The 26,420-nt window shown below is 38.6% G+C and overlaps 1 protein-coding gene across 1 annotated transcript in view; it reads left to right on the forward strand.

Moving 5' to 3' along the window:
* The first annotated feature begins 637 nt into the window (after positions 1-637).
* Positions 638-26,420, forward strand: part of DNER (delta/notch like EGF repeat containing) — a 556,690-nt gene continuing 530,907 nt past the window's right edge. The window contains exon 1 of the mRNA XM_053709836.1: positions 638-906. Coding sequence (XP_053565811.1) covers positions 790-906 — 117 coding nt within the window. The 5' untranslated portion in view covers positions 638-789. The remainder of the gene's footprint in view (positions 907-26,420) is intronic.

Genomic DNA, 26,420 nt, shown 5'->3' on the forward strand with positions numbered 1-26,420 from the left:
GGTTGTTTTTGGGTGTTTACAAGACACGATCTTATAAAAACTAAAAATTATAAAAATGACCCACATTGTTTCATGGCGATGGATTTCAGCATACAGTATATGGGAAAAGAGTGCATTGAATAAAACCTTATTTCGGTCCTCCGTAGTATTTGTATAATTATTCATTATACCTGCTGCTGTGGTTTATGATTTGCATTGCATATATTGATGTGAACTATTTTCTTATTTCATTCTTGATACACACAAAAAAAATCCTGCGTTTTATTAATAATGACAGCAAATTAATTTACCTTCATCATCAGTTAAATTTGGGACCAACTCTAATTTATGCCGTATCAATTTCCCCTACTCCATACCCCTTCCCAATAATCTTTTTGTTGTCCGTGTTTATTTTTAACCCCAGTTTATATATCTTCTATGTTCCTCCTTCTACAGCTGTCGCGCCAAATTCCTTCTACCTATGCTCGGCGTTCTTTCTTCCTATCTCTATTTAATTCTGTTTACACATTTATCGCCCGGTACCACTTACCAATTTTTCCCATCTCTATCCCTCCCCATTTTCCCCTTTTATTTCTGGCCCTCCCTCCCTGTCCCCGCCATCTTGCTGTCAGTCTCTTGGTTGTCCTGGTAACAGCAGCCGGCTGGTTGCTGCTGAGCGATCGCTGAAACCAAGACAGGGAGCTGGTACTGTTAGGGCGAGCACCGGATACATTGAGAAGCTGGCGATACTTGGCACACCCTGCGGCTGATACCCTGCGTACCTTGTCCTGTCCTCCTCCGGGCACACTCATGTCTCGCACGGGCTCTGCCCCCGGGCTTCTCCTTCTACTCTCTGGTCTTCTGGTTTATGCTGACCTCCCAGGGGAGCCGTGCACATCCGAATCGTGCAGGGGCGATAGCAACCAGGTATTTCACCCTCAAGCATGTTTCATTGCTTACCGGACTGTTTATATAGCTGTGTGCGCTCCTGTATGTTTGTGCACCTACATACGTGTGCGTCTACTCTATAGATGACAGATATGCATGTACGTATGTATCTATGTATGGGTACTACATGTGTCTAGATAGCACACGGAAGTATGTGTACTAAATACATAGCTGTAGGAAGAACATTTATTTCTTCATGTGTAGAGCATGAACATTAATAGTAGATGTATGTATAATAGTTAATGTATCCAAAAGGTGTATAGTATATTAGCTTATATGCCACATGTAGATACGTCTATAGTATCAGTATTTATTTTAGAGCTACTTATACATTGGGAAGATGACTTATTTATGCATTAATTATATATACATAAAGTATATATATTCATATGTATATAGATCAAAAAAAGTTTGAAAGGACAGATAGCATATACATGATATGTACAAAACAGGTATGTATTTGTGGATAGAACATTTTCATAGCACATGTGCATGTAAAAATAGCACATTTTATTTATAAATTAAGATTTTCATAAATATAATCTTTAGATACATACAAACACATAATATCTATAGAAAGCATATCTATTAGTTTTGGCAATATTTATGTATTTACAAGTAGTATGGATAGGAAAATCTGTTGTTAGTACAGCTATATGTAGTATCTTTATTTATGCATAAGTATTATGTATATGTGACTATACATTTTTCAGAGCTATAGAATATAACTACATTTATCTTTACATTTTTACGTTATATATTTATAAATTATATAATTATGTGTATGGCTACCTGCAAAGACCATGCTTAAGCTTTATCTCTTTTGTAAACCTATCCATTGCAAGCTATATATATTTATATATACTCCAGTTTATGTAATCTATGTATCTATCTTAAAGGGACATGCCAGCCACATTTTTTCTTTTATGATTTAGAAAGAGAATGCAATGTTAAACATCTTTCTAATTTACTTATATTATCTAATTTGTTTTATTCTCTTGATATTCTTTGATGAAAAGCATATCTAGATATGCTCACTAGCTGCTGATTGGTTGCTGCACATAGAGGCATCATGTGATTGGCTCACCATATGCATTGCTTTTTCTTCAAATAAGGATATTTAAAAAAATAAGCAAAATAAATTATGGAAGTAAATTGTAATGTTTAAATTTCTATTCTCTATCTGAATCATGAAAGAAAGATTTTGGGTTTAGTGGCTCTTTAACAGACATATTTTTGTGCAGTTGGAGTTAAAATGTTTGTTCAGAAACGTGCTCTTCTTCAGAAACGTAGCTAAACATCTTCAGAGACATTGATCTCCAATGATTCTGTACCATAAAAATACCCCACTTTTTATAGGATCATTAATTGTTCATCCTAAATTTCTATTCGACGTAGGAGCATTTTTGTGATATGCACAAATTAGTTCAATTACTTTTATATATATATATATATATAGATACCTGTGTATCTATAAAATACATGTATATTCAATTTATAATCACCTACCTATCTTCTATGCATCTAGTTTGTCATTTGCACTCATTTCATTTTCACAACCTATGGATAATATACTGGTGTATTCATACCTTATAATAAAGAATACATCTCTCAAGCCCAATGTATTCTTTATGTGTTTATAACAGGGGTTTATATGACTTGAGCCAGAAAGAATTCTGTGGAACCAGACCCTTTTTTTAAGCCAGTCAAAGGATTTGTGTGTATAAAGCTAGAAGCCAGGAATAAAACTATTCCATATATTATTTATTTTAAGCGGCTTTGTCAGGTCCAGGTTTACACCTTTTATTTACATGTACACATTATTTGTCTTTACAGGATTTTTAATGTAAAGATTTATATGATTATAAGATTTGTAATGTAAAGATTTATTTATGATGTAATGATTTAAAGGGACAGTCTAGTCAAAATTAAACTTTCACGATTCAGATAGGGCATGCAATTTTAAACAACTTTCCAATTTACTTCTATTATCTAATTTGCTCAATTCTTTAGATATCCTTTGTTGAAGAAATAGCAATGCACATGTGTGAGCCAATCACACAAGGCCTTTATGTGCAGCAACCAATCAGCAGCTACTGAGCATATCTAGATATGCTTTTCAGCAAGTGATATCAAGAGAATGAAGCAAATTAGATAATAGAAGTAAATTAGAAAGTTGTTTAAAATGACATACTCTTTCTAAATCATGAAAGAACAAATTGGGTTTCATATCCCTTTAAAGCTAAGCTCCTAACCATATACCTAAACACACACAAAGACAATACCCACATATACACAGATGCTATTACAATCTACTATATACAATGTACAACGTACCTGCTTAGTTTATAGGTTAAAGTGAAATGAAATACTTTGAAATAGCAATATAAAATGTTTAATTATGAATTGAAAAAAAAGGATTTGTTAACTACTGTTATTATATATTTTGCTTGCTTTTGCGTAAAATACATTGCTTTTGTTTAGAAAGGTTGAAAAGCAAATTCTGTAGCCTAGTTTTCCTTCACAGTGTTGTAAATTGCCTAAACCAGCTACATATTAAATATAAATTGCTTAGAGCAGCGGATAGTCATTTACAACTAGCCCTAATTTACCTCAATTAAGTGAGAAAAGATAAACATACTCCCCAGAGAAGTTCTGCAAATCATTATTAAAATGCCTTTAAAACGTTTGTTTTCTATATAGGTATTTTATAGTGCAACATTTAATTGCTTATACAAACTATGTTTATTTACATTAGACATTGGTTTAATATTCCTTTAAAGGGACATGAAACCCATTTTTTGTATGATGCAGACAGTGGATACAATATTAAATATTTTTTAAATTTACTTCTATTATCAAATTTACTTCATTCTCTTGGTATAATTTGTTGAAGGAGCAGTAATGCACTAATGGGAGGTAGCTGAACACATCTGCTGAACCAATGACAAGAAGCTTATATGTGCAGCCATCAATCAGCAGCTAGCTCCCAGTAGTGCATTGATGCTTCAGAGCCTACCTAGGTATTCTCTTACATGTTATAATACAGCTTATACATACAACCTAAAATTAGTTTTATATCATTTTTAATACTTTTGTATACATAGTACCATCAGAAATATATATATATCAGAAAGGTAATCACTGTTGTTTTAAATAAAAATAGACGTGCATTTGCATTTTAGAACACAAAAAAACAAAGATATAGGCATAGAACATTGGGACTTACTGGTGGGGAAACAAATATTTTTTTAATCATTTTATTTAAAAAAATATTAATAAAAAAATCTGGATTTCAGAATGAAAAGACCTGTGTTATAAACAACCTCACATCTTTCTTGTCTGTAACATTTTTGTTTACTCACAGACTAGTGGGGTATTCCATTTTTACTCATAACTATCACAACATACCAGGGCTTGATAAATACTCAGCACCTTGTCACCATGATGACAAAAAAATGAAGTCCAGAACCTGGATTAATTAAGACAAAAATGTGGATATGATTGCTGGCTAATGTGTAGCTCTCACATATGCAGATACGGTCTCTGGCACCTAAGTGATGGAGACATCTTTCCATGAGAGTTCTGAGAGTTGTTCTTGTGAGGTTCCTGATTGGCTGCCGTGTTTTATTGAGTATCTAGGGCTTGGTACATCTGGGAGCAACCATCAGAAATGGTAATAGTGAGTAAGAGGGATCGCAGAGAGAATGGAGGGTACCAGATAAAGCAGCTGCAGCAAATAGAAAGAAATGGAACTAGACATGACCTGTAGAACCAAATAGTAACAATTTTTGTCTGGCATCTAGGTGTGGAACTAATTTGTCAAGTCCTGCTGTGTACTTTTAGCATCAAGTTATCATTATGTTACATTTTTATGGAGTCTCCTATATGCTATTTTTAAAGTAAATAATTCTTAAATGGGTCTTGTTTTACCCCCTCTAACCATCAACAGATAATTAAACGTTTCCCTTCCGCTATTCAATATCAATGAGTCAGATATAACACCAATTGTAATTTATAATGCTCAACTATATAACAGCATGTAAAGACATATAATAATATAGAGGAATCAAAATCAACCCACAAACCAATATAATAAGCTACATGGAGATATAAAATCTCAGTGTAATAGATTTCAGTATAATATCACAATTTACAAGGCAATAAGATAACCTAAATTCAGGAAGATATAACACCACTCAAAATAATCTAATTACATACAAAGATAAATACCAAATCACAAACCACAGGAGGAGATAATATTTATAGAAATATGTTTCGCAAACAGAGCTTTATGTTCAATTAAAAAAAAAAAAAACACAGCTCACAAATAGGATAATAAAGGCAAAATTATCTGAAGCCTGGTAGCCATCTTAAATACTGAGGAGCCAGTCATTTATTTTTACTTTTTAGGAATAATTTTAATTCTGAGATAATATTCAGAAACATATAACTTACAGAAAGATCAGAAAATGAACAAAAAAAAATTCTTAGGGCTCCATTCATTAAATGTTGAGCGGACATGATTCGCTGTACTGGACATTGCTGCAGGCGGACAGCATACGCCGTCTGCATTTATCATTGCACAAGCATTTCACCAGAAATGTTTGTGCAATGCCGCTCTCTGCTTTCTGGCAGCCAATAAGCCGCTAGCAGGGGCTGCCAATCATCCCGAAATGTATTGGATTGGTATGATTTCAATCCGCCACCTTTAAAGTGGGGGACAGACTAAGGATCAGCGGTCTTACAACCGCTGCTTCTTAATTTTCATTTCAGGCGAACCTGGAACAATGGGCCTCAGAAGCAGCAACTGCTGCTTTCTAAATGTAGCCCTAAGTCTTACTAATATTCCGAAGCACAACAAGTCATAGTGAGACATGCTTATGTTAAGAAAGATATAACAATTCACCAAGTGATATGAAAACATTCCGAAAAAAAATCTAATGACACCCAGAACATTGTGATGACATTCAGAAATATTTAAGAATTCTCAGAAAGGGCCCTCTGATCAAAAACTCGTGCCTTATATTGTTATTTAGGTGTCTCTCCACACCCAGAACCCTGCATAGAAAGATAAACAGCTGTCAAGTTAAATTCACCTTTCTAAAATTCTTTGAGGGACCTCTCAATACTGACAAAGGGGTAGATTTATCATGGTGCGTACGGACATGATCCGCAGTGGCGATAATGTCCGCTGCACATCGATAAATGCCGACAGTGATTTATCATTGCACAAGTAGTTCTGGTGAACTGCTTGTGCAATGCCGCCCCCGTATGTGATCGGGCGGATTGATGCACGCAGCCTCAGAGCAGGCAGACGAGATAAGAAGCAGCGGTCTTAAGACCGCTGCTTCCTAACTCCTGTTTCCGGCGAGCCTGAAGGCTTGCGTGGAAACAGCTGCGTCAAGCTCCATTCAGAGCTTGATGAATTGGACCCAAAGACTTCCCAGATAATATTGCCAGATTAGAAAGCTTTAGAAAATCAGGCCCAAAAGAGATGATGACATTCTTTTTCAGAATGCTACACTTTAGTAAGCACAGGTAAGCAAACAAACAAACAAGTGAATTTTGAAGTTGACAGGTGAATCAGTAACAGAGTGCCAAACTGAATAACAAATGACATAGTGAGAATCATAAAGTTTGATTTGGAGGGATGAAAAGTCTGTTTTGTCTAGTTGTTCATGATTACATCCTGGATGTGATGTGCAAGAGTAAACTATACAGCTAAGAACATCTTATAGAGCTAAACTGTAATTATATAAAGAAAAAAAAAGCTACAACTCCTTTCTTTCTTTCTTTCTTTCTTTTTTTCTGTATGGTATGTTGAAACATTTTTTGCTAAATAAAAGATATTGTGGTTTGCTGTGCTAGGTAAGGTGACACTATACCATATGGATACGTTTAAATTGATTGGAGTCTATGGCCAGCTACAGTAACATCAAAATAAATTAATTGGGTCAGCAGACAGGGATTATGGATTATAAAGTAACATATAGTGGAGGCTAAAGACTGTGGGGAAACCTGAACAGGTAGGAAAACTAAATCAAGTAATTGAACAACAGCAGAATTTGGGTAAGGTACAGAGGATCTTCACGAACACTGGAGATGGCACAGCAGAGTTTAATAAAGCTGGGGGAGTCCAGTGTTGGGTAGTGAGTGACATGTGTCATTCATATATACATGTTTGTATGTATATATATATATATATATATATATATATATATATATATACGTCTGCTTTTGCTACCAATGACAAAGGCTCCTGTGAGAGCTGAAACTTTTGTTTTTTGGTTATTTTGTTACCATTAAAAGTTGTTGAAAAAGATCCCTGTTGTGCCTGCCCTGTGGATTTCCAAGGAGACACGGATGCTATCAGTGGGAATCATCCCATGTCTATATATATATATATATATATATAACAAATACAGCAATCAGTCTAGCACTTTTTTTAGATAACCCCTCAATGGGTATAATGGCTTTTTACAGGTTTACCTTTGCAGTGCACGTTTGCCTAGGAGGCCTGCCATACTCCCATATATAATTCCAAAAGTAGACAATGGCAACAGCACTTTTCTTTAAAATACTTCTTCTTTATTTAGGCAACATTAGGATAAAAACATAGCGACGTTTCGAGCCTGAGTAAGGGTCCAAGAGGCTCGAAACGTTGCTATGTTTTTATCCTAATGTTGCCTAAATAAAGAAGAAGTATTTTAAAGAAAAGTGCTGTTGCCATTGTCTACTTTTGGATATATATATATATATATATATATATATATATATACAGTATCTCACAAAAGCGAGTACACCCCTCACATTTTTGTAAATATTTTATTATATCTTTTCATGTGACAACACTGAAGAAATGACACTTTTCTACAATGTAAAGTAGTGAGTGTACAGCCTAATGTCTAAACCGTTGGCAAGAAAAGTGAGTACACCCCTAAGTGGAGATGTCCAAATTGGGCCAAAAGTGTCAATATTTTGTGTGGCCACCATTATTTTACAGCACTGACTTAACCCTTTTGGGCTTAAAGGTCACCAGAGCTTCACAGGTTGCCACTGGAGTCCTCGTTCTGTCCTTCATGACAATATCACAGAACTGGTGGATGTTAGAGACCTTGAGCTCCCCCACCTTCCGTTTGAGGATGCCACACAGATGCACATTAGGGTTTAGGTCTGGAGACATGCTTGGCCAGTCCATCACCTTTACCCTCAGCTTCTTTAGCAAGGCAGTGGTCGTCTTTGAGGTGTGTTTGGGGTCGTTATCATGTTGGACTACTGCCCTGCGGCCCAGTGTCCGAAGGGAGGGGATCATGCTCTGCTTAAGTATGTCACAGTGTTGGCATTCATGGTTCCCTCTATGAACTGTAGCTCCCCAGTGCCGGCAGCACTCATGTAGGCCCAGACCATGACACTTCCACCACCATGCTTGACTGTAGGTAAGACATACTTGTCTTTGTACTCCTCACCTGGTTGCCGCCACACACGCTTGACACCATCTGAACCAAATAATTTTATCTTGGTCTCTTCCAACCACAGGGCATGGTTCCAGTAATCCATGTCCTTAGTCTGCTTGTCTTCAGCAAACTGTTTGCAGACTTTCTTGTGCATCAACTTTAGAAGAGGCTTCCTTCTGGGACGACAGCCATGAAGACCAATTTGATGCAGTGTGCGGCATTTGGTCTGAGCACTGACAGGCTGACCTCCCACCCCTTCAACCTACTGGCAGCACTCATACGTCTACTTCCCAAAGACAACCTCTGGATATGATGCTGAGCAGGTGCACTCAACTTCTTTGGTTGACCATGGCGAGGCCTGGTCTGAGTGGAACCTGTCCTGTGAAACCGCTGTATAGTCTTGTCCACCGTGCTGCAGCTCAGTTCCAGGGTCTTGGCAATCTTCTTATAGCCTAGACCATCTTTATGTAGAGCAACAATTCTTTTTTTCAGATCCTCAGAGAGTTCTTTTGCCATGAGGTGCCATGTTGAACTTCTCGTGACCAGTATGAGAGAGTGTGAGAGCGATAACACTTAACTTTACACACCTGCTCTCCATTCACACCTGAGACCTTGTAACACTAACAAGTTACATGACACCGGGGAGGGAAAATGGCTAATTCGGCCCCTCACATTTTTGTAAATATTTTATTATATCTTTTCATGTGACAACACTGAAGAAATGACACTTTTCTACAATGTAAAGTAGTGAGTGTACAGCCTAATGTCTAAACCGTTGGCAAGAAAAGTGAGTACACCCCTAAGTTGAGATGTCCAAATTGGGCCCAAAGTGTCAATATTTTGTGTGGCCACCATTATTTTCCAGCACTGACTTAACCCTTTTGGGCTTGGAGTTCACCAGAGCTTCACAGGTTGCCACTGGAGTCCTCTTTCTGTCCTCCATGACAATATCACAGAGCTGGTGGATGTTAGAGACCTTGCGCTCCCCCACCTTCCTTTTGAGGATGCCACACAGATGCACATTATTGTTTAGGTCTGGAGACATGCCTGGCCAGTCCATCACCTTTACCTTCAGCTTCTTTAGCAAGGCAGTGGTCGTCTTTGAGGTGTGTTTGGGGTCGTTATCATGTTGGAATACTGCCCTGCGGCCCAGTGTCTGAAGGCTGGGGATCATGCTCTGCTTAAGTATGTCACAGTGTTGGCATTCATGGTTCCCTCTATGAACTGTAGCTCCCCAGTGCCGGCAGCACTCATGCAGGCCCAGACAATGACACTCCCACCACCATGCTTGACTGTAGGTAAGACATACTTGTCTTTAAACTCCTCACCTGGTTGCCGCCACACACACGCTTGATACCATCTGAACCAAATAATTTTATCTTGGTCTCATCCGACCACAGGACATGGTTCCAGTAATCCATGTCCTTAATCTGCTTGTCTTCAGCAAACTGTTTGCAGGCTTTCTTGTGCATCACCTTTAGAAGAGGCTTCCTTCTGGGACGACAGCCATGAAGACCAATTTGATGCAGTGTGCGGCATATGGTCTGAGCACTGACAGGCTGACCTCCCACCCCTTCAACCTACTGGCAGCACTCATACGTCTACTTCCCAAAGACAACCTCTGGATATGACGCTGAGCACGTGCACTCAACTTCTTTGGTTGACCATGGCGAGGCCTGGTCTGAGTGGAACATGTCCTGTGAAACCGCTGTATAGTCTTGTCCACCGTGCTGCAGCTCAGTTCCAGGGTCTTGGCAATCTTCTTATAGCCTAGACCATCTTTATGTAGAGCAACAATTCTTTTTTTCAGATCCTCAGAGAGTTCTTTTGCCATGAGGTGCCATGTTGAACTTCTAGTGACCAGTATGAGAGAGTGTGAGAGCAAGAACACCAAATTTAACACACCTGCTCCCCATTCACACCTGAGACCTTGTAACACTAACGAGTCACATGACACCGGGAAGGGAAAATGGCTAATTGAGCCCAATTTGGACATTTGCACTTAGGGATATACTCACTTTTGTTGCCAACGGTTTAGACATTAATCCCTGTGTGTTGCGTAATTTTGAGGGGACAGCAAATGTATACTGTTATCACTACTTTACATTGTAGCAAAGTGTCATTTCTTCAGTGTTGTCACATGAAAAGGTATAATAAAATATTTACAAAAATGTGAGGGGTGTACTTACTTTTGTGAGATACTGTGTGTGTATATATATATATATATATATATATATATATATATTAATATATATATATTAATATATTTAGGCATAACTATTGCCAATGTCAGTTAACCTTGTTTAGTAGGCATATTCAAAAGGCTCCATCCTACCAAAAAGAGGAGAAGCAAGGATGCCAGAGCACTGACTGATGGAACAGTGGAATATTTATTTCAGTAAAGAACCAATCAGAGATTTGATAAAGATCTTATTAGATGACATCAGACAGTGCTTCAATCAGAATAGAAAATCAAGAACTCCTCTCTAGTGGTGCATATGGAAAAACACATGCATACCACATGTCAAGTTTGGTGACCTTCAGTTCGAATTCCGGCTCAATATCTCAAATGGAGTTTGAACTGTGAGGACTGTATTACTGCAGTGTAGACTTTAATTATGTAATCTATTGTTAAAACTTTACTCATTTCTTAAAAAAGACTGAGCCTCAGATGTCTACTGAATTTAAGACTGTTGGGGAATAAAACAATAGCAAGATTCATGTTTTAACATATGGAGAGATTGAAACAAAACAATCTAGAACTATTGTTTTGTGAGATACTAAATTAATACTGATAGGTCACAAGCTAAAATAAGACATTCGATTTTGTGTGTTTTCTTCTCTACATTATAAATTATGGTTTGAGATGTTTTTAAGATGTTCCCCAGAGAGGAAGAACTCATTAGAATGTTGTTGAGGTAAACAGTAACAAAAAGTTCCAATATGTGCTTGAAAATTTAATTATCAAAGTGCTTGAATAAAGCAGAAGTTATCTGGAGACCAAATGCCATAATGAATTAATCAAAATGTCCATAATCCATATGAACAAGATGCAGTCTTCCATTCATTACTCCCCACTATATTGTAGGGTCCCCAAGATCCAACTTGTTAAATGTTTTAGCAGAAGAAAGATGTTATAATAATATACAGGTTATTAAAATTGTATTTTTATTCTCTTTAGTGGTAATGGCTTAGGTTGGGAAGCACATGTACAAATATACCCCTATTTCAAATGTTTTCACTATTATTTGCCCAGTGTGACCAATTCAGGTTTCGATGGATGTGAGAAATCTTCTAGTAAGTCCTATAGGGGTTTAGATTCTGGAACAGGCTAATGATGAAGACGTGTGCTGCTGGTTAATAAATAGAAGATAATAGTCTATTTAAAATGTGAATGTTGAAATCAGGTAGATTAATTTAAAGTAATATGAAACCCTAATTTTTTCTTCCAGACAGCACATGCAATTTTAAAGGGATGTTAAACACTTTGAGATGGTAATATAAAATGATAAATCTAATAAATATTAACAAGTCTGCAATATACTTTATTTATTTTCCTGCAATTCCATTCTAAATTTGTGAGCTTTTCAGATCCTGTTAGAAATAGAAGTGCAGAACACTGTTTATTTCCACACAACCATTGGCTGAACACTCTAGTGACCTATTTATAACTGTTCCTAACTGGCCACAGCAGAGCTGGTAACCTAAGTTACAACATGGCAGCTCCCATTGTTTTATAGAAACATACGGCTAGATTACAAGTCTTGCGTTAACCTTTAATAGCAGCGTTGAGGGGTCCCAACGCTGCTTTTTGACGCCCGCTGGTATTACGAGTCAGACAGGAGAGGGTCTACCGCTCCCTTTTTCCCCCGCGATTTTAGCTTACCGCAAATCCCCTTATGTCAATTGCATATCCAATCTTTTTAATGGGATTTTCCTAACGCCGGTATTACGATCGCCTAAAAAAGTGAGCGGCAGACCCTCTCCTGTCAAGACTCCTACCGCATTTAAAAGTCAGTAGTTAAGAGTTTTATGGGCTAACGCTGGAACATAAAGCTCTTAACTAAAGTGCTAAAAAGTACACTAACACCCATAAACTACCTATTAACCCCTAAACCGAGGGCCCCCCCCACATCGCAAACACTTAACTAAAATGTTTAACCCCTAATCTGACGACCGGACATCGCCGCCACTTTAATAAATTTATTAACCCCTAAACCGCCGCACTGCCGCCTCGCAAACACTAGTTAAATTTTATCAACCCCTAATCTGCCGTCCCTAACATCGCCGACACCTACCTACATTTATTAACCCCTAATTTTCCGCCCCCAACGTCGCCGCTACTATATTACATTTATTAACCCCTAAACCTAAGTCTAACCCTAACACCCCCTAACTTAAATATAATTTAAATAAAACAAAATAAATTTACTACTATTAAATAAATTAATCCTATTAAAACTAAATACTTACCGATAAAATAAACCCTAAGCTAGCTACAATATAACTAATAGTTACATTGTAGCTATCTTAGGATTTATTTTTATTTTACAGGCAACTTTGTATTTATTTTAAATAGGTACAATAGTTATTAAATAGTTATTAACTATTTAATAACTTCCTAGTTAAAATAAGTACAAATTTACCTGTAAAATAAATCCTAACCTAAATTACAATTACACCTAACACGACACTATCATTAAATTAATTATATAAATTACCTACAATTAACTACAATTAAATAAAATAAACTAAAGTACAAAAAAAACAAACACTAAATTACAGAAAATAAAAAAGAATTACAAATTTTTTAAACTAATTACACCTACTTTAATCCCCCTAATAAAATAAAAAAAGCCCCCCAAAATAATAAAATTCCCTACCCTATACTAAATTACAAATAGCCCATAAAAGGGCCTTTTTGCGGGGCATTGCCCAAAAGTAATTGGCTCTTTTACCTGTAAAAAAAAAAATACAATACCCCCCAACATTAAAACCCACCACCCAACCCTACTCTAAAACCCACCAAATCCCCCCTTAATAAAACACTACCCCCTTGAAGATTACCCTACCTTGAGCTGTCTTCACCCAGCCGGGCACAAGTGGACGTCCAGAGGGGCAGAAGTCTTCATCCGATCTGGCCAGAAGAGGTCCTCCAAGCGGCAGAAGTCTTCATCCAGGCAGCATTTTCTATCTTCTTCCATCCGGAAAGCGGAGCGGGTCCTTCTTGAAGACATCCGACGCGGAGCATCCTCTTCCATCCGACGGCGACTGAAGAATGAAGGTTCCTTTAAGTGATGTCATCCAAGATGGCGTCCCTTCAATTCCGATTGGCTGATAGAATCCTATCAGCCAATCGGAATTAAGGTAGGAAAAATCATGAAGTTCAATCCTATTGGCTGATCCAATCAGCCAATAGGATTGAGCTCGCATTCTATTGGCTGATTGGAACAGCCAATAGAATGCGAGAGCAATCAGCCAATAGGATTTTTCCTACCTTAATTCCGATTGGCTGATAGGTTTTTATCAGCCAATCGGAATTGAAGGGACGCCATCTTGGATGACGTCACTTAAAGGAACCTTCATTCTTCAGTCTACGTCGGATGGAAGAGGATGCTCCACGTCGGATTTCTTCAAGATGGACCCACTCCGCTCCGGATGGAAGAAGATCGAAGATGCCGCCTGGATGAAGACTTCTGCCGCTTGGAGGACCTCTTCTGGCCGGATCGGATGAAGACTTCTGCCCCTCTGGACGTCTACTTGTGCCCAGCTGGGTGAAGACGGCTCAAGGTAGGGTGATCTTCAAGGGGGTAGTGTTAGGTTTTTTTAAGGGGGGATTGGGTGGGTTTTAGAGTAGGGTTGGGTGTGTGGGTGGTGGGTTTTAATGTTGGGGGGGTATTGTATTTTTTTTTTTACAGGTAAAAGAGCTGATTACTTTGGGGCAATGCCCCGCAAAAGGTCCTTTTAAGGGCTATTTGTAATTTAGTATAGGGTAGGGAATTTTATTATTTTGGGGGGCTTTTTTTATTTTATTAGGGGGATTAGATTAGGTGTAATTAGTTAAAAAATTGTAATTATTTTTTTATTTTCTGTAATTTAGTTTATTTAATTTAATTGTAGTTAATTGTAGGTAATTTATGTAATTAATTTAATGATAGTGTAGTGTTAGGTGTAATTGTAATTGAGGTTAGGATTTATTTATTTTAACTAGGAAGTTATTAAATAGTTAATAACTATTTAATAACTATTCTACCTAGTTAAAATAAATACAAAGTTGCCTGTAAAATAAATATAAATCCTAAGCTAGCTACAATGTAACTATTAGTTATATTGTAGCTATCTTAGGGTTTATTTTATCGGTAAGTATTTAGTTTTAAATAGGAATAATTTATTTAATTGTAGTAAATTTATTTAGATGTATGTAAATTATATTTAAGTTAGGGGGGTGTAAGGGTAAGGGTTAGACTTAGGTTTAGGGGTTAATAAATGTATTATAGTGGCGGCGACGTTGGCGGCGGCAGATTAGAGGTTAATAACTGTAATCTAGTTGCGGCGACGTGGGGGGGGCAGATTAGGGGTTAATAACTATAATGTAGGGTTTGGCAATGTTGGGGGCAGCAGATTAGGGGTTCATAAGTATAATGTAGGTGGAGGCGGTGTCCGGAGCGGCAGATTAGGGGTTAATAATATAATGCAGGTGTCGGCGATGTCGGGGGCGGCAGATTAGGGGTTAATAAGTGTAAGATTAGGGGTGTTTAGAGTCGGGTTCATGTTAGGGTGTTAGGTGTATTCATAACTTTCATTTCCCCATAGGAAACAATGGGGGTGTGTTAGGAGCTGAACGCTGCTTTTTTGCAGGTGTTAGTTTTTTTTTCAGCCAGCTCAGCCCCATTGTTTCCTATGGGGAAATTGTGCACGAGCACGTTTTGCCAGCTTACCGCTACAGTAAGCAGTGCTGGTATTACAGTGAGATGTGGAGCTAAATTTTGTTCAACACTCACTTTTCTGAGGCTAACGCAGGCTTAAAGAAAACCTGTAATACCAGCGTTGGCTTAAGTGAGCGGTAACAAAAAAAAGGCTTGTTAGCCCCGCACAGCCTTACCGACAAAAACTCGTAATCTAGGCGTAAAACTTTACACTTATTTTGTCAATATTTAGACAACTAATGAAACTTTAAAAACTGCATCTTTTATTTGAATGCATCATTCTTTGTAGCATTTATTTAGTGTTTAATCTCCCTTTAAACAACTTTTCAATTTACATCTGTTATTTAATTAGCTTCAGTCTCTTGTTTTCCTTTGTTGAAAATAGTACCTATATAGGCTCAGGAACAGCAAAGCACAACTGGAAGCTAGTTGCTGATTGGTGACTGCACATATATATGCCTCTTGACATTGGTTTACCTGATGTGTTCAGCTAGCTCCCAGAAGTGCAATGTTGCTCCTTCAATAAAGGATACAAAGAGAACAAAGCAAATTTGATAATAGAACTAAATTGGAAATTTGTTTTGTCCTGCTCTGTCCTGGAGAAAAAATCCTTTGTCTTGGTTATTGAGATGAATGTGCTCCCTTGCATTCTCTATTTGCTGCAAGCAGTTCCAATCTCACTTTCAACTGGATATATTCACCAACTACAAAAAATCATAGAAGAGTATATATGGGCTGGATTAAGACCTAGAGTCAAAAAAGCACAATGTACCGCCCAAGAGATGAGGGAGGGTTAAGCGTCCCAGATATAGCCTCTTACCGTCGCACAGTCCTTTTGCAATGGTTGGTGTAGTGGAGTCACAATACAGACCGTTAAGTGTGGGTCCGATTGGATAGCAATATTTTTAATGTAGGGAATGTAGGCACATTTGCATGGTCTCCTTCTCATAAGCGGACTAAACTAATAGCTAAATACCCATTGGTGGATGAGTTTTTTTAAACAATGGGATAAGTTGATTGCGACTAGCACACACACATATCTACACCATGACTCCTTCCCTGCTCGTTGCTAGGGGTTGTGTCAGGTCCGGATGCATGCAGCGCTGACGTCATCGCCGCACGCTTCTCACCCCCTGATGCCGGTCCGAACGCCTGTGGCGTGAATCCTGCGCCTATGTAAGTCCTGTCACAACTATCATTGCCCAAGTATAGGTGTTACTTTGTGTGCTCCTGGGTGTGATAGATCGTTGCTTCAATTAGCCTATTTGTGTATGACCCCTGCCTGTCTGACTACTCTGCCTGTTTAACTCCTAAATTGCTGGATATATATAGTACTGCTGAACTCTGCTTGTCTGACTACTCTGCCTGCTTTACCTGCTTTACCCCTTAATTGCTGGATAGATATACTGCTGCTGAACTCTGCTTGTCTGACTACTCTGCCCCTTTACCTCTTAATTGCTGGATTGATATACTGCTGCTGAACTTTGCTTGTCTGACTACTCTGCTTATTAACCCCTGTTGTTCTAAATTGCTGGATATATATAGTACTGCCGAACCCTGCCTGCCTGACCATTCTAGTGGTTTGCCCTTGGACTGCTTTACTGTTACCAAGCCCTGCCTTTCTGAACATTTTAGTGATTTGCCTTGGACTGCTCTGCCGTTGCCGCTGGGGACTGTCCTGTCTGTGGTGAGTGCCGCCTTCCTCATCTTATTAACTTTCTCTGCTCTGGGATATTCCCTATCATTCCGGCTCAACGCCGGGATAACAAGACTACTGGCTGAGTTCGGTCTGATAGTGGAGTATCCCATGAGCATTACATTATACTTGGGCCATGGAGCCATATGAGGTGGCACAAGCTGTTTATCTTCAGGGACAGATGCTGGGAACCCATACCACACAGTTGCAGAATATGGATTCCAAGCTAGAGGCTATTACCGCTCAACTCTCCTTACTAGTTACAGCAAGGAATACCACTCCTGTTGTTTAACTGCCAGTTCCTACTCCTAGCACTGCGACTTCTTCCTCTGCTTCTGGAATTATACCCCGGATACCTTTGCCTGACAAGTATGAAGGTACTACTGATTGCAGGGGTTTTCTTAACCAATGCAGGCTTTACTTCCGCAATGATCCTCACACCTTTCAGTCTCACCAGCCTGGATCTCTCCCCTTTTTGGAACAGAACTCTCCACTCCTGCATGATGGTGATGATTTAATTTCTGCATTATCTTCTGTGATTGTGTAATATACCTTTAAGGTATATTCCCTCCTACTCCTTTCTGCCTCTATTTAAGGAGTCTCCTCCCTCTGTTACCTGCCTGATTATTGGATAGGTTTCTGCCTAAGTAAGAAGTGAGCTTGTCTATTCTCTTGTTCCAGGTCAAGTTAAGGCTAAGTAATATCAATTGTTCTTGAGTCTTATTACAATTCTATTCAGTGTATATGTTAAAACCTTTAATCCTGTGTTCGGAGTCTCTTGCTATTCGCAGCAGTTCAGAATCATTCTCTGGATTCATCATTACCGCAACAGCTGATCACTACCCTCTCGCACTCTGCATCGGAACCTCGATACTGGAACTCTCAGCCTGCACTTTCGATCTACACACTGAATCACGCTAGCTCTGTTTACTGAGCAACGAAATTGGAGAACTTTGCAAGTAAGATCTATTGGAACTAGGACTTTGCAGGTACCATATTTCATGTGTATATTCAATGCTCTGAACGTTATTTACCCTGGTAACCTGAGTTATATCCGTTGCATCTACAAATACATACCTTTAGGCAGAGGATTACCTGTTTCTTTGATACACGCTCTGGATACTAAGTACCTGAACTTTCATCACTGTTCCTAAGTTATCTTATAATATATATCTGATACCTTTGCTAGTAATCATCTTGTTTGCAGCACTAGTCTCTCTGTGAACTACTCTAATTGAGTTGTTTTCAAGGCTCTATCGTTACAATTTCCAATCTAATAATAAGCTCACTATATATCTCTCAATAGCTGTACCTCTAATGTACTGCTAAGTTTAATGAGGCCTGTGAGACTGTCAGGTAATTCTAAACGGGAAAGTTCATCCTTTAAGAGCTCTGAAGCAAGGTAAACGAACCGTGGAAGAATATACAACAGACTTCCAGATGTGGGCAACAGATTCCGAATGGAATGAAGTAAGCTTAAGAAACCAATTTCGTTTGGGCCTGTCAGAGGCCTTAAAGGATGAACTTTCCCGTTTAGAATTACCTGACAGTCTCACAGGCCTCATTAAACTTAGCACTACATTAGACAGAAGATTAAGAGAGAGAGAGGCCGAGAAGGGCATGTATGAGAATCCACAGAGACGTACTTACTCACCTACCACCAGTCTGGAGAGGTCTCAACCATATACTGTTCCCATGGAGATTGGCACGATAAAAGGACCCTTATCACAAAAAAACCCGAAGAAAACTAGCAAACCTATGCCTCTACTGTGCCAACAAGGACCACACCGTGTCAAGCTGCCCCCTACTCGCTAAACAAAAAAAGGGTAAGCCTAAACAGATTGTTCATATATGCAATATTAGCTCACCAAATCAACTTGCAATACCTCTCTCATTGCAGTAGGACAGACAAGTCATCCAGACTAACGCTCTCATAGATTCAGGAGCTTCAGGGAATTTTCTGGATGCCACATTTGTTAACCAGAATAAAATTCCAATTGTGTGTAAGCAAACTCCTGTCTTTGTCAAGTTAATAGATGGCACTTTCATACAAAAAGGTCCCATAACACACCACACCATTCCATTACTCATCACCACTTCAGACGGACACACTGAATACAACTCATTTGATATCATTACCATAGCAATGCATACAGTTATCTTAGGTTACTCCTGGTTAACCATACATAACCCAAAAATTAACTGGTCACTAAACAAGGTTGCGTTGAAATCTGACTACTGTAGTAAGACTTGTTATCCTCACTGCACAATTTCTAACATTGGAACTGTGGTACCGGTTGCATATCCGGATTTGCAGGAGATTTTTAACTTGAGAGAAGCTGAAAATCTTCCCCCACACAGGGACTTTGATTGTCCTATAGATATTATTCCAGGATCCGCTATACCGTATGGCAGGATATACCCCTTATCACAATTTTTTTTTACCTATTTGCGAACCTATCTGGATGATAATCTTCGGAAAGGATTTATATCACACTTCACTTCCCCTGCAGCAGCAGGAATGTTTTTTGTTAAAAACAAAGATGGAAGTCTCAGACCGATAATCGATTATAGAGCTATGAATGCTATAACCATAAAAAACCCCGCTACCCATTACCTCTTATACCGGAACTTTTAGAACGTCTCACAAAGGCAACTATTTATACTAAACTCGATTTGAAAGGGGCATACAACCTCATAAGAATTAAACAGGGCGATGAATGGAAAACAGCTTTCCGTACAAGATACGGATTATTCCAATATAATGTGATGCCTTTTGGGCTCACTAATGCTCCGGCAACCTTTCAACACTTTATTAATGATATTTTTCATGACTTAACTGATATTTGTGTCATAATATACCTCGATGACATACTCATTTATTCAACAGATATCCACGAACACCAGAAACTTGTACGTTGGGTCTTAACCAGATTGAGAGAGCATAAACTCTATGCCAAACTAGAAAAATGCATTTTTCATGTCAATCGAATAAAATTTCTGGGATACATAATAACCCCCAATAAGATACAAATGGATCCGGACAAGATTAACGCAATTACTAATTGGCCACAACCCAATTCTGTAAAATCTCTGCAGAGATTTTTGGGGTTTTCAAACTTATATAGAAAGTTTATAAAAGATTTCTCTATTATAGTCAAACCGCAAACTCAACTCACCAGTAAAAATCGCAAGTACGTTTGGTCGGAGGAAGCGCAACAAGCTTTTCTATTGCTTAAGCAACGATTTACTACAGCTCCCATTCTAACATTGCCCAACTATGAACAGCAATTCATCTTAGAAGTTGATGCGTCTAATTCTGGTCTAGGTTCAGTACTCTCACAACGAGACAAAAATACTCAACTTATACACCCTATAGCGTTCTACTCCAGAACATTGATGCCTGCAGAATGTAATTACAGCATTGGCGATAAAGAGCTACTGGCTATTAAGTCTTCCCTCGCGCAATAGAGACATCTCCTGGAAGGAACTGAGATACCATTTTTGATCTTCACGGATCATAAAAATCTTCAGTACCTTAAGAAAAATAAAACTCTATCCGACAGACAAGTTAGATGGGCACTATTCATGGATCATTTTAACTTTCAAATCACTTACAGACCAGGAACTCATAATACAAAAGCTGATGCTTTGTCACAAATAACAGAGACATTACCAGAAAGGGATATGTTACATTCAATCATTCCCTCAGAAAAATTCTTGGGATCATTGACAAACATAGAAAAGGAGATAAGAGATGCCTTAAGCTTGGAATCCAATCCTCCTCCAGATTCTGTTAAAGACCCAACCTCAGGGTTATTCTATCATAAACAAAGGTTATATGTACTCAAAACCCTGAGAGAAGCCATACTTAAACATTCTCATGATAATGTACTGTCAGGACATATGGGAATACAAAAAACCTTAGACTTAACTAAAAGATATTTTTGGTGGCCTCAAATGGAAATTTCAGTTCAGGATTACGTCAAAACTTGTGATATCTGTGCGAGAAACAAGATAGCACATAGGAAACCCATTGGACTATTAGCATCACTTCCAATTCCTGATATGCCCTGGTCCGTTATTTCAATGGACTTTATAGTCGACTTACCTCTTTCTCAAGAATTTAACACCATTTACATAGTGGTAGACCATTTAACCAAATTGGCTCATTTTATACCACTCAAAAACCTTCCAACAGCCATGATTACTGCTAGAGTATTTCTAGAATCTTTAGTACGACTTCATGGTCTTCCTACAACCATAATAAGCGACAGAGGTACACAATTCACTTCCGCCTTCTGGAGATCTTTATGCAAACTTCTGAATATAGACACAAGATTCTCTACATCTTTTCACCCACAAACAAACGGCTTAACTGAGAGATTAAATCAGATATTAGAACAATATTTAAGGTGTTATATCACACATTTGCAGGATGATTGGGTCTCTTACTTGGCCATGGCAGAATTTTCATACAATAATTCTGTATCATCATCCACTAAGATGACCCCTTTTTTTGCTACTTATGGGTATCACCCATCCACTATATCATTATCTAAAACCAGTGTAACTTCACCAAGTGCATCTCAATTCACCTCGGATTTGCAGCAGAGAATGAACCTTCTCAAATTCCATTTAACTGAGGCAAAAGAACGACAAAGATTCTATTATGATCAACATCATAGTAAGGCACCAGCCTACAAGGTTGGAGATTTGGTACTAATATCCACCAAACATCTTAAGTTGCAGACTCCATCGAAAAAATTAGCTAATCAGTTTATTGGAGCCTTCAAAATTAACAAAGTAATTAATCCCAATACAGTGAGAGTAACGTTACCCAGGGATTATAGAATTCACCCTGCTTTCCACGTTTTCATTGTTAAAACCATATGAGAAAGATACCTGAACGCCTGATGGGGATCCCCCACCTTCAGTCGTATTGGATAACCAAGAAGAGTTTGAAGTGGAACGTATTCTAGATTCCAGAGTCAGAAGACGGAATTTGGAGTATTTAGTCAAATGGAGGGGATACGGTTCGGAAGATAATTCCTGGATTCCACACTCGGATCTTCATGCTCCAGTTCTTCAACGGGCTTTCCATCGCAGACATCCTTCTAAGCCTCGTTTGGGATTCCCTGGGGTAATCCCTTGATGTGAGGGGTATGTAATATACCTTTAAGGTATATTCCCTCCTACTCCTTTCTGCCTCTATTTAAGGAGTCTCCTCCCTCTGTTGCCTGCCTGATTATTGGATAAGTTTCTGCCTAAGTAAGAGGTGAGCTTGTCTATTCTCTTGTTCCAGGTCAAGTTAAGGCTAAGTAATATCAATTGTACTTGAGTCTTATTACAATTATATTCAGTGTATATGTTAAAACCTTTAATCCTCTGTTCGGAGTCTCTTGCTATTCTCAGCAGTTCAGAATCACACTCTGGATTCATCATTACCGCAACAGCTGATCACTACCCTCTCGCACTCTTCATCGGAACATTGATACCAGAACTTTCAGCCTGCACTTCCAGTCTACACACTGAATCACGCTAGCTCTGTTTACTGAGCAACGAAACCGGAGAACTTTGCAAGTAAGATCTATTGGAACTAGGACTTTGCAGGTACCTTATTTCATGTGTATATTCGTTGCATCTACAAATACATATCTTTAGGCAGAGGATTACCTGTTTCACAGCCTGCTAATAACGTTCTCATTTGGTTACTTTGATACACGCTCTGGATACTAAGTACCTGAACTTTCATCACTGTTCCTAAGTTATCTTATAATATCTATCTGATACCTTTGCTAGTAATCATCTTGTTTGCAGCACTAGTCTCTCTGTGAACTACTCTAATTGTGTTGTTTTCAAGGCTCTCTCGTTACAATTTCCAATCTAATAATAAGCTCACTATATCTCTCTCAATAGCTGTACCTCTAACTATTGAGTTTGTTTATATCAGAGCAACAAACTAATTTATTAGTTTTACTGTGTAGAAACAAAGTATTGTTTAGAAATCTCTTATCATATATCTAAACATTACAGTTTGGGACTTCTGGCCGTACCTCTGCTGCAGAATTTTCTCTCCTGGATCTATGCCAGGGCAGTAGAACTGTGGCACAATTTGCCATCGAGTTTCGCACCTTGGCACTTGAAACCACTTGGGATGGCAGTGCTCTCAAGGCAGCCTTTAGGAGGGGTCTGCATGAACACTTAAAAGATGAACTCACTTATCGTGATATTCCTTCTTCTTTGGATGACTTTATAATGCTTTGTATTGGTTTGGACTCTCACTTTAAGGAGAGACAAGCCGAGAGAGACAGAATAAGGAGGGTCCTCCCCTCCCGTCCTTTTTTTCGTCCAGTTTCAGCATTATCCTCTACCCCTTCAACAGCTCCAGTTACCTCAGTGGAGGAACCTATGGATCTCTCCTCCTTCAAACCTTCAGAGTCTGAAAGACAGAGAAGAAGGAGATTGAGACTATGCTTTTATTGTGGGTCTAACACCCACCAACTAAAGGACTATGACATTCGGCCGGGAAAAGCCAATGCTTAGGGTTTAACACAGGGGTACCTCTAAGCATGATCTCTACAAAATCCCCTGGTACCCATTACCCTTACATGTTTTCAGAATACTGTCCACACTTAAGCCTTCAGGCAGGAAACAAACTTGGTAGCAGGTCCAAAGGTAAAGTATTCCTCCAAAATGGCACTGAAGTACAGGAAACAGGTTCTGGCTTGTGACAAAACAGAAACAATGTGAAGACCATATGCAGACTAACAGCCAGCCTTAAATAGGGAGGTTTTGCACAGGATTGGCTCAGAGTATATTCAAAATTAAGTGCACCCGTGTTTTGCACAGGTGAAAATACACTTAGACAAATACTGATAGAACTGGCTGTGGCTCAACACACAAGCAAACAGAGTAGTAAGCACAGAGTCATGGGTTCAAATCCCTGCACAGCCCTGTCATTTGGAATGCTTCCCATACCTTTTCTTTTTAGTCTGAAGGGTTGGTTCGTGACACCTAATTTGCAGGATTTCTGGACGGAGGTGTTGGGAGCTATGTCTGATAAATTGGATGTAATAATCCCTAACAATCCTGAAATATTGTTGATACACTCACTCCCAAAAATTAAAGTCAAAACTAAATTTTCTTTACTATTGATCATGCTCAATGGAGCTAAAAAACATCCCCCAAAATTGGAAATCTAGGAGTATACCAACCAGAGATGAATGGTGTGCCCAAGTCTCTGAATTATAACAAAGGGAACACTATCATTACTCTCATTACTCAAGGACTCAAAAAATAGAACTCTTTGAGATAATGATGGAACTATTGCGTGGCCACAAGGCGTAACCATGTCCATTGCCCTTTAACATAAAGATATTATGGGTGACAGTAAAGGATGGTGTTACCTGAATTAAACCTCACCTAATGATATCTTCTCTATTTGATACCCTCCCCCTTTCCCCCCCCCCTCTCCTTTTCCCCTCCAACAACTTGTCTATATTTCCTTTCCTCTTGCTTCTCTGAATCAAGTAAATAGTCACAAACGATGACACTGTTTAATCTATTTGATGTGTTCTCTACTAATTATTTTCTCACTATTGTTTATTTACCATTTTCATTATTCACTGACTCAAGTGTTTTATAACTAAGAATAATATTGAAGTTCAATTAGTTGAATTGAAAATAACAAGCTCAAGTTAGGGAACTCAAACCTTCCAATTTTGTGGACTCTGGTGCAGTTTATTTTGCGTTTTATGACACTCCCTATGACGCTGGGCGCAGATTTTCTGCCTATTTTCTGTTCCTTTATTTTTCTTTTTAACAGTGTATTACAAGATTTTGGACTATATATATATATATATATATATATATATATATATATATAGTCCAAAGCAGGGGCACTCTCTGGATTTAAATATAGTAACTTTATTGCGTGTAAATGTTCTTGGGGTGTTCACCCCTTCCTCAGACAAACAAATATGCTCAAAAAGGATCAAATAAAGACATAGTAAACCCTCCCCCATTCGTGCACAGTCAATTATAAGACAGTACCCGATTCACAGCTGAGTCTGCTTACTCAGTCAGACTACAACCAAAGTGTATATCCCTGTACAACCATCAATGATTTCTTAATATAGAAATTATTCTATCACATGGTTGTAGTCTGACTGAGTAAGTAGACTCAGCTGTGAATCAGGTACTGTCTTATAATTGGCTGTGCACGAATGGGGGAGGGATTACTATGTCTTTATATGATCAATTTTGAGCACATTTGTTTGTCTGAGGAAGAGCACCCTGAAAACGCTTACACACAATAAAGTTTCTATATTTAAATCTAGAGAGTGCATTTGGCCCTGTTTTGGACAATATTTGTACGTATTTGTAAGTCACAAAATAAATATTTGGGGTTTTATGGCCCTTTATAGTAACATTTCAATGTATTTTACTTATGTAGCAAAATCCTTTATTTGAATGATAATTTTTCTGTTTCTGATGAGATATGGTAAGCAAATACTAGAATATAGCATCATATTTAGGGGCCTATCTATCCAGCTCCGAAAGGAGCTTGTGGGCCCGTGTTTCTGGCGAGTCTTCAGACTCGCCAGAAACACCAGTTATGAAGCAGCGGTCTATGAGCAGGCGGGCAGACATCACCGCAATTCAACCTGATCGAGTATGATTGGGTTGATTGACACCCCCCTGCTGGCGGCCGATTGGCTGCGATTCTACAGGGGGCGCGTTGCACCAGCAGCTCTTGTGAGCTGCTGGTGCAATGCTGAATACAGAGAGCGATTGGCTACGATTCTGCAGGGGGCGCGTTGCACCAGCAGCTCTTGTGAGCTGCTGGTGCAATGCTGAATACAGAGAGCGATTGGCTGCGATTCTGCAGGGGGCGGCGTTGCACCAGCAGCTCTTGTGAGCTGCTGGTGCAATGCTGAATATGGAGAGCGTATTGCTCTCCGCATTCAGCGAGGTCTGGCGGACCTGATCCGCACTGTCGGATCAGGTCTGCCAGACTTTGATAAATAGATGTCATGGTATTAAACATTCAACAAATGGTGCCACATTCATTAGACAGTTGACAAAATATTGGAATATCATAATAAATGACCAAATTACTGGCAAGAAAAAAAATAAAACCCAGAGCATTTCAGAGTATTTTTCAGTTAACCGGAAAAAAATATTATTATTAAAATTATTAGTTTTGTTTTTATGCTCCAATTTTTTTTTAAAAAGAACTACATTGGACATTTATTTGAAATCAATGTACATATTTTTTAAAATGGTAGTTATATCTCCTCTTTAATGTCACTTGAAATAGAAAACAAGCTGTGACAAGAGACTTACAACTCAGGTTAACATCAGAGCACCTTGTAGTGCGATATAACATCTAGATAACTGAAGAACAAT

Source organism: Bombina bombina, chromosome 4, assembly GCF_027579735.1.
Source record: "Bombina bombina isolate aBomBom1 chromosome 4, aBomBom1.pri, whole genome shotgun sequence".
Taxonomy (NCBI): Eukaryota; Metazoa; Chordata; class Amphibia; order Anura; family Bombinatoridae; genus Bombina; species Bombina bombina.